Below are 9,725 nucleotides of genomic sequence, written 5' to 3' on the forward strand. Positions count from 1 at the left end.
AGTTTTCGGAAGGAGTACGCTCGGCGCCTCTGTATCGGATGGGTCCCCTGTAAATGAAGGTTCATCTTTGACAAGTTGATAAAAGAATTTTCGCCCGGATCCTTGGAACATCTTTTCCTAAACTCTTAGTGACAATCACTGGAAGGAAGCACACGTGATGAAGGACCATGGGGTTGTGCAATGTGTATCTGTCCTTGCGCTACCTCTCCCTGAACCCCTCACTTGGCTTGGGATGCTATTGGGAATTCGTCGATGCGTGGTGTGATTCCGATTCATTGAACATATGAGAGAGCACCTTCGGAATAATCAATCAATGGAAAGACATGCTACGGATGGTTGTGACATACATACAGCTCGAGCTCCCATTTCGAATTTGCGATCGGCAAGGCCCGATTCTCCATCTTCTCAGCGGCAATTCGGCAGAAGCCCGTGGGAGCGGTCCCAGGGTTCAGGCACAATCTTTGCACAGCAGTTCTTTGGTAACGTTAGGGGGTACAGGAACGCAATCAAATACATAGCCTGATGTCAACATTTGCTGCTTTGGACTCCCACTTCCAGAGATAGCAGAGTGACCAAGACGTTCTTACCTAGGACGTACGGAGGTAACTATGGAACAACTGAACGCACGACGACTGAGTGAGAAAGATGCCATCGCGGGAGCTGCCCATCGCAACTGTACCACTTGCCAGCCACCCATATTTCATCCACCTTCCAGACGAACTCAAAAGGAGCGAAGGGGGTGATTATTGGATCGCTGCGGTACCGTTATTATCATTTGCTCGTATTGAAACTGCGAAACTTCCAAACGGTAATAGTGCAGTACATCCCAATACGTACAGTACTGTACCAGGTCCATTCTCTTGGCAAACATGGGCCTTCTTTCCAGGAACCACTCTCTCGGGCGGGCTAAGCTTAGGTTGTCAATCCTTCCGCACTGATGTTTGCCCTTGCACATTGCGTAGTTACATCAAGCTAACCACCTTGAGCAACTTCCCCAGCACACCGGAAGTCCCGCGTGTCCCGAGCGGCGTCAGGCGCCCTCTTGCGGAGAGAAAAAGAGTCAACACAAGCGGGCAATCTTTACTGGACTTCCTGGCATCATGGATCTAGGTAACCCGCAACCCGTTCAAGCGAAAATATCCGGCAGGTATGTACTACGCAGCACAAACATCCAGCGTAACAAGTCGACATAGAACGAAGAACTCGAAGCGAACGGGTTCACGACCTGTAGATGTCCGGAACTCTGGAATGGTGACTGAAGCAGACAACACTCATGACCGTTTATGCGTACAATACCAGACCTACCTTAGCCAGCATACTTCTGCTGGGCATGTTGTGCCGAGAGGCGGCGCTGGGGACTCGGAATCAGCCTGTCTTGGTGCATGATGATTTTGACGGAACTGACTCTTTCCATTCTTACTGTACTTCATGCCGCACTGTCGTGAAGCTGTTCCCAGCCTTCAGCCGGCTCAGGCGTGTCTACTAGTAGTAGCCCCTCACCGAATTGCGGATGAAAGTGCTAGTTAATGGCAATATGAGAGAGCCCAGCTGCTCAGGAAGGTAAGGCATCCAGGCATCTGCCACAAGGCAAGCAAGGCAGAAAGTAGCAACCTCTGGTTTCAGGAGTCTCTACCACCCGTTGAAAGAGAGTAGGATATCTAGTTTAAGATGCCATGGTTTTTTCCGCCTATACTGCTAAAGCCTATAGCCATACACGGCAGAAGAGGCAAGCGAGTGTTGCTGTTACTCATTTGCCTGTGCATAGACTCTACTACTCGCATCGAAACTACGGGACTGAAGCTGGGCCCATAACCAAGCTTCCCAGATACTTGAATATGTTAGCTTAATAGATCAGTCAGATATTGCGATTGTCCTAATTTATAAGGGACGGAGCAAGACTATCTAGTGATTGGGATCCAGCTTGGTGAGTCCCTTTGGCTCTCAGCTTCATGAGATGATGAGGGTCGTCTGGTGAGTTCAGCATTAGCCATTCCTTATATGCCAAGATGTTCTGCTACATCGACGATTCCTGCTAGTTCTGGATATATACCTATCTACGTGCTGATCCATCATCCAGGTACCTAATGAGTTGATCAAGTCGAGCTTGCCGCTTGCCAAATGCCAATGATGCTGTATAGACCTACCGGCCGATGGCTGTACTCTCGACTCATGCTCGCTTCCACACTGCGACTGACTCGGACTTCCGCGTCGCACTGGGCCAACTTCATGAGCGACTCTGGCTTACTCTGTGCACAGATAATTCCCAGACAGGCCGAAAGAAGGTATGTATGAATTCAAAGGGTGGGCTGAGAAGGGAAAGTTCCGGACCTATGGGATCCTAAATATATTCGTAGGGTCAACTCTTCTTGCACTCCAGATCCAGGATGATCGTACCGCTTGAGCGAGCTACCTTGGTTCTCCAGCCCCGCGGTTCTGTCGGCTTATGTCGAACTTCCGGAGTATATCTCGCTTCGAATAATCTTATTCTGGTGTTCTGCCATGCAAGTGTCCAATGTATGCGAAGCTCGCATGGTGCCGTGAGTGTTTTGTATCTCACTGATTCTTACAGCTTCCGGATATCTCTGGCTACATCCAGAATTCTCGGCGACTTCAATGAACGTCGAGTGTTGAATAGGTAACCAATAACCTTCCTTGACTGACAGATGCACCGCCCACATTCTCTCCTTTGATCCTATTGTCACGTCCTACTTTGAGACACTCAATGAGTCAACTGCACTTTCCCCCTTTGTTACATGTACTAGGCACCGGTAGTTTCTGGTACTTTAGACCATTACTAGTACCGGTGGCACTTGCACCACAAACCCAACTTCGACGACAGTAGGTGCGGCTGGAATCAGGCAGTCACTCTGGGCATAAAAAGTGAGTGTACATTCCATTTCATTCCAAGTTCCACGTTTCCATACCTCACTTCCCATCTTTCTGTGCACTGCAACGCAGTCGTTCACTGTCCCTGAGTCCAAAAACACAGGCAGATAACGTATGTGCGTGCGTTGACCAGCCGGAGCCCCGTGGGTTTTTCCAGTAAGCTACCTCTATTACGAATTCCTGACGTGGTAAGAAATACCGTCATATTCCGAACTGTTCCGCCATCACTTGGTTTCCGTCGACGGTGGTTCTTTGCCTTCGATTTTGTTGTCGAGCTTCTCCCCCTGGCTCTCTGGTCTTGGACCGTTTGCACTCGGCACTCTCCCGTACCTTCCCACTTCAGACTTCTCACCCACTTGCCACTGCAAAAGGATCCTTCACTTCCCAAGTACGGGCTGATTTTGATTTCTACCCTCCGCAGTTTGTGACTTCCTCCATTTTCCCAACTGTCATGCGCTGACACCGTCGAAGACTACTTGAAGCCGGTGTTTTGAAAATCAACCAACCAACAACGTAGCGCAAAAGAACGCCATACCAACCTCCCGGCCACAAATGGAGGCTGGCATGATCAAGTGCCAGAGCTGTGGCAAGTGGAAGCAGCGAGGCCACTTCTCGCAGAGACAGTTGGCTAAATATGACAAAAATGCTGCTACGAATCATGCGTCGCCAGCCAAGTCAGGTATCCAATGCAAAGAGCACGCCTCCAACACTCTCGAGATGAAATGCAACGGTCCTTGCAATCGAGTGAGAGAACTGCGGTTCTTCAGCAAGAGTACAAGGCGCAGTGGGAAGAACGTGAGTCGCCCAGCTTGACATCATGAACGTTGGCTCCGTTTCTTACACTCAAGGGCATGCTAGTGGTGCGTTGACTGCACCTCCTGGCAGGTCATGCAGGAACCTGGAGACACGCTGCCACCCCCAGGCTCTCAACTCTCACCGGAGGAACAGGAATTTGGATTGGCTCGCGATCCGACGCGCTTTGCCAATTTGAGTCTCACCGACCGCGTGGCCGAAGACTTCGCCGTCATCCAGGTACGCAACGTACCGAGTCGTCTAGTCTCGTCGAAGCACAGATTACTGACAAGGTTGCAGTCTGGCTCCGTGGATTATGGCGGCGCTTCTGACGTGACCTCCACGCTGGCGCAATCTGACCTCCAGAGCGAGAGCTCCGATAGTCCGAGTCAGAGCAACTCGGTGAACGATGCTCCAGCCGAGTCAGCCCTCGACCGCATCACACCCACGCATCTCCGTGGGCCGGGCCCAGGCAGAGCACCACACTGGTTCCTCCCGCCCATGGATAATGATTTTCAGACTAAACTTTTTGGCAAGTCGACGGTTCACGACACTGAGAGCGGCATCGGAGAGAATGATGCCTTTCCAAGACGCCCGGCGGCCCCAAAACAGCCCATCTCTTTCAACGCTTGGGGCCCCGATGGTGAGCATGTCCGAATGACAAAGACGCCTACAATCGCATCTGGCAACACATACGCGGGACAGAGCAGCCGGGAGACTGTTGAGTTGGGAAGAAAGGGCTGGGCCAAGCCAGTAAGCTGACTCTTCAGGCCCACCGGTGAGAGCAGACGCTAATGATCTAATCTCTTGCTCAGAGTCAACGAAAGCGGCCGCCTCAGATTCCAGACTACCTGAAAGGAGGCCGTCCGATTGTGGCGGGCGATGAGGATGACGATGGCCTGGACCTGGGATCGGACGATGGTATTACGTGGCATCGGCCGTCCGACCAGCAATGAACTCTCGGCTTCTCTTCAGAGAGACACATCATCTCCCTTACTTTGGCCACCTAAGGCCATTGGCAGATCCTCCCGCAACATGGAGACTGTCTCGGCAAAAGTCCCCTCAACTTCCCCAGCACTTTTCCCCATCATCTTTCCCCTCAACTCTTGGTCCCTTCCCCCGCTGATAGTTTCTCCCGCCGATGAGCTTTCCCAGCCCTTTGTACACCCAGCCTAGACCGGGACATCGCAGTCCTGTGGGCAATACCTGTCAGAAGAGACGTTTCCCTTTTGCTGAGTAGCTTCGCTCGCATCTCTGACTGAGATGACAATCGGAATCACGCATATCCCCAAGAAAGGAGGATACCTGGAGGAGGGAATGATGCTAGTACCTAGATACGGGTCGTTCTGAGAAGGAATCAGTTAACAAACTAGCAATCCAGATTTTCTGATTTCCGCTCACAGATGATGGACTCGGGGTGCTTGAAGGTTTGAGACCACTCTTGAACCGTACTGGTGAGCTGTAGACAACTCCCTTCCTCCCAGTTGGCCACGACAGCTGAGCGTAAGGAGTGAGGCAGGGGAAGCTGGAGTCCCCCAAGCTACATACTCTTGACGGTTACCATGATGGCTTTCAATCAGAGATGAGTGGATGGGGGTCACCTTGGGGGGCAGCGAGCGGCTAGGGCGGCAATGTTGGAAATCAACTTGATGGTTATTGTGAACTATGCCCCCAAAGCAAAACAGCGACGAGGTATTCAGCCTTGAATTTCTTTTGCTACGTTTGGGACCACATCCAATGATCCAAACTACGAACGTCAATTCTGCTGGGGAGGGTGGGTAACACACTTCGTAACACGCCTCCGCGGGGCAATACAGCTGGTTCGTGTCGTCCGGGCGTTGGTCTTTGCCCGGTTTGTGGGTTGCCCGCAGGGCATAGTAATCAATCCCCGAAGTTCGAACTCACCTTTGCTCTGGCGGTCCTCACGGTGCCTGCCGGGTATACAACCTTACCTAGCTATGAATTCCTGCTTTGGGTTTTTCGGCAGGGTTGTGAGCGTTAGGCTGAGCATACTTGACACCTGATGGCCACAATTCGCCATGAGGACGACCACGTCGTCGACTCCATGTCGTCAGATACACCACCCCGTATTGGACGCAGGGGATTCCCCCCAGGGCAGATGAGAATAAGGAAGCATTTACTGGACACTGCAGTATCACTAAGCGCCTTATATGCCCGGCTGCCTTGGCATAGAGCTTCCAGATTTGATAATACAATCATACAAAGGTCTAAGACTCGTCAGCCATCGATCTCGACCGCGCTGCAGCCGGCCACGCGCGGGTCGGACCGTCCAGCAATTCCGCATTTGGCAGCATGTATGCTTCATCCGTATCGAGATCCGACCTTTTAAGTTGCAGACCGCTTATTTTCGTCCGCTAAGCGCGAGAAAACAGGAGTTTGAGTCGTATTGATTCCTTTCTGGTTGAGACCGGGGAGCAAATGTCTATTCTGTGTCATGTATGTACCCGTGCTCCGCTGATGATTGCATTCCGGTGTTGATTCCCTGTTGGTTACCGACGCTTGGAAGGATTCCATTACCACCTAAGGTGCCTTAGCATGGACCAGGTTTGGTAGTAGACGGTTTCCGGGCATAGGTTTCAAAATCATATGTGGCATTATTACGCCCGGGACTGGCCATGGTAGTAGGAGGTTGAAGAAGAGGAAGGGGAAGGGCTACTATTTCACCTCTAGCTCCGAGTAGCTCGTCACAACTGACGAGGCTCTGTCTCCCCAAAGTGTGCCTGGCTTCCGATAAGATGGTGTGTGGCTATCGCAAACAAAAGAACCATGGAGGGCATAGACTACGCCCGGGTATTGAAGCCGCGAGAACCGCAGGAGGGTCCTCAAACATATGGTTTCTCAGGTTGCCTCTCTGGGAACCAATCAAAGACAGTGATCGATCCCACCGCGAGTATTCCCATTTGCTGGTTTGAGGCTTGGCCTTTCCTGCCCCGTGCCCCAAGAACGTGCAAATGAATTTCCCCCGAGCGGCTGACGCGGTTAGAGTTTGCGCGTTGCTTACCACAGAGTCGTCGTCCACCGTCCTGCTTGTAAGCCATCCGCCTCGGGAGGTCGACCGGCTCGACTCGCACCAAATATGGCCGACACGCGGTAGCCGATTTGGTAAAGATGTCTGGGGAAAGTCATTGGACGAGCTTTCTGGACTTTTCTAGTCCACGGGGTCCACACGTGTAGTACGGGTTGCTCAATGATTAACACAGCAGGACAAGGCGAACCAAGGGGCGATCATTTTTTGAAAATGGTCCGCATCCGGTGCATCGAGGGCTATACCCGTTGCCCTCGGATGGACTGAGAAGTCAGACCATGCTGAGGCTCAAGCATGTTTTAACTTTTGCCGCCGTCTCTAAGGTAGGTTCAATGGAACAAGGCAACATTAACAACACCATTTTTGTATGGAGGCTGGCTGAGCGTGGGGGGTGAGTGCTAGTGCTTAACCTTATATCTTTGGCATGCGTCCTGGTGTTGTTTGCACCTTCCCATCTCTTTCTCGACGATGCCTTTCAGACCCCGCCAACATCCAACCATCTGATTTCTACTTTCATTGTGGTGTTGTATCGTTGGTTGGTTCTTCCCCCCTTTCAACATAGGTTTGAGTCTTATTGCCAGCGCTGGACTGGGTGTCATGAACACATCGACAACAATCGTTTTCTTCTGATGATCAACGTATTCATCAAACATGGCAGCGTTGCAAACACCAGACTGGACCTGGCCAGCTACAGGCCCAATCCTGGCTACGAACGCTTTCCATGGCGGCAGTGCTTCATCTGACTTCCCGCCGTCTCCTCAACAGACTGCTCGCCCAGGAGACGATGACGATGTAACCGACATTGAAGAGGCCGATTCGGATGTTGAGTCGTTTGATGAAGTGGAAGCCGAGGCAGAGCAAGCTGAGACAACCGAGAGCCAGCGGGCAATCCCAGAGAGCGCAAACCCTGGCGAGGTCAAGAGACCTACACCTGGGGCTGGCTCATCTCCCAAGCCCCCAACACCATCCCCTGCACCGTCCTTGCCCCCGTCCCCGTCCCTGGACGTGCTGGCCGAAATACTAAGAAAGATGCTCAAGGAGGAGTGTACGAAACCCCGCTTCCCTCTTCACCTTCTCATATCAAGTCCTTGCTGACCCTTTTCAGTGGGACAGATTGGAGGCTCTCTCGGGCATCTAGGCTCAGGTGTAAAGGATATCAACCAAAGCCCGCAATCCTCTGGGGTGCCTGCATCACACCCACAGATCGGGCCGATCAATCTACCGTCCCCTGTTCCTTCTCCTGTCAACAATGCCGGCGTTTCATTCCCTCGACCAATGACGACGGCTCCCCCCAGCGAACGAGGACCGCCCTCGAAGCCTCAAATGGGCGTGCGCTGGAGCGAAACAGTCGTTGATAGGCCCAGATCGCCAGTCGAAATCAGTCCCATTGACCTTAAATGGGGTGTCTTGTTTGACCAGCAAAGTCTACCTACCAAAAGATGGGAGCAAGTCGTCAAGGGTCTCGGCAACTATCTTGTAAGTCAACGCCCTGTACAACTGATGGTGAGAGGCCAGCATGTGACTTACCGGCATAGATGGCCGAGTTCATGCCGCAGAACACCATTGTAATTACACCGGAGAAGATGACAGCGTTCTACTCCCATCACAGGCTTGATGTCGAAGTCTTTCCCTACACAGGTTTGTCCATCCCTGACCTCTCAATGACCCGCCTTCTTTCTGATGGTCAAGCTAGACATTTTCCGTAACCGCACCGCAATGGGGCTTGCAAAATTAGCAGAATTATTTCAGCGGCTGAGCTGCGAATACTTTCTGGTGCCGGTAGAAGCCAAACACCGGCCGACAGCTCCAGCACTTACTCTACCCGGCTGGACGCGATGGATGACGCTCACCATCCGGGCGTATCCTGATGAGGAAGCAATACGACTAGCCAAGGTTGTTGCCGCACTCCCCATTAACGCGGACAGTTTGCTCGATGGCAAGCCAGAGCGGCTACCGAAACAAATCTCTCGTCGCCTCTTACCGGCGAAGCCGGATCCCAAAACCCGGGGGCTGCTCGACGAAGCCATGAAGACGGCAATGGAACCTATCCAGCCGCCACATGCCATATCGAGCAAAATAATTACCGGCGTTGCCGACGACAACGATCGGCGCCCACCGATTTCTCGTGCATCTAGCCCTCGGTCGCGATACCGGCCAATGGAGAGGTCCTCGGCAACCTCAACCGGCATTCCCTCGCCGCCGCTATCACAGTCGGGACATTCCGTCGACGAAGACCGCAGGCGGAGCGAACGTGACCGAGATCCAAGGGATAGGACCGGTCGCGACTACTACCGCGACGGCCAGACCGCCACTCTCCGAACTTACGAGAGCAACGGCTCAGCCCGGCGCGATCCTCGCGATCCTCCTCCGCACTCCGCGACAGTACGACCACCCATCTCACCCAGCACCTCCCGCCGGCGTAACACTGCTAGCCCAGTCCGACCGCCGCCGCCGCCCTCTCCTTTAGCGCCCCCCGCGAACAACCACCGACACTCCGTAGCCGGGCTCCCCGGTGTCGAGAGGGGTCACGATCACACGGTGACCATGATGACTCGATCGCCGTCCGATACCGGGGTGTTGGCGGCGTCGTCCCGAAGGCGCAGCGACTCGCGGGATTGGGAAAGGGAGCAGCGAGACCGGGAGAAGGGGAGGGACAAAGATAGAGACAGAGACAGAGACAGGGACAGGGACAGGGATCGAGATCGAGAACGGGGCAGAGATAGAGATCGAGACAGAGATCGAGACCGGGACCGGGACCGGGACGGCAAGGCTGCGAGGGCTGCGAGGGAGAGGGAGCGGGAGCGGGAAAAGGACAGAAAGCACAGGGACAGGGAGAGGAGGTCAGCGTCGCTCGTCGCCGGTTCGTCCTCTGACAGGCGTGCGGGCGGCAGCGGGGCGGGGAGTCGGAGAACGCCTGTGGTCGTCGACCAGGCCCAGGCTGCTGGGCGCAGTGGCCAGACTTGGGGCGACTACTTTGACAGAAAGTAAGGTAGTGGGGGGG

At 53.5% G+C, this 9,725-nt stretch overlaps 2 protein-coding genes across 2 annotated transcripts; both read left to right on the forward strand.

Moving 5' to 3' along the window:
• Positions 1–3,020: 3,020 nt before the first annotated feature.
• N656DRAFT_842617 (uncharacterized protein) lies at positions 3,021–5,033 on the forward strand. Its single transcript, XM_064819051.1, has 5 exons — positions 3,021–3,274; positions 3,358–3,681; positions 3,745–3,918; positions 3,979–4,431; positions 4,494–5,033. The coding sequence occupies exons 2-5, from the start codon at positions 3,439–3,441 to the stop codon at positions 4,632–4,634; spliced, it is 1,011 nt and encodes a 336-aa protein (XP_064673376.1). The 5' UTR covers positions 3,021–3,274; positions 3,358–3,438; the 3' UTR covers positions 4,635–5,033.
• A 2,342-nt stretch (positions 5,034–7,375) lies between these two features.
• N656DRAFT_795501 (uncharacterized protein) lies at positions 7,376–9,712 on the forward strand (the record flags this gene model as incomplete). The annotated part of the gene is made up of 4 exons (XM_064817420.1): positions 7,376–7,769; positions 7,830–8,200; positions 8,260–8,362; positions 8,418–9,712. 4 exons carry the CDS (start codon positions 7,376–7,378, stop codon positions 9,710–9,712), a joined length of 2,163 nt encoding a protein of 720 aa, XP_064673377.1.
• Positions 9,713–9,725: the final 13 nt, after the last annotated feature.

The sequence above is a fragment of the Canariomyces notabilis genome, assembly GCF_033297395.1.
Source record: "Canariomyces notabilis strain CBS 508.74 unplaced genomic scaffold N656scaffold_3, whole genome shotgun sequence".
Taxonomy (NCBI): domain Eukaryota; kingdom Fungi; phylum Ascomycota; class Sordariomycetes; order Sordariales; family Chaetomiaceae; genus Canariomyces; species Canariomyces notabilis.

Bases quoted from the DNA above. Each gene is read 5' to 3' on its own strand.
- N656DRAFT_842617 (XM_064819051.1), top strand. From the start codon at position 3,439: ATGGAGGCTGGCATGATCAAGTGCCAGAGCTGTGGCAAGTGGAAGCAG. The intron at 3,682-3,744 runs GTGAGTCGCCCA...AGGGCATGCTAG, and splicing joins CAAGGCGCAGTGGGAAGAAC to TGGTGCGTTGACTGCACCTC. The intron at 3,919-3,978 runs GTACGCAACGTA...ACAAGGTTGCAG, and splicing joins AAGACTTCGCCGTCATCCAG to TCTGGCTCCGTGGATTATGG.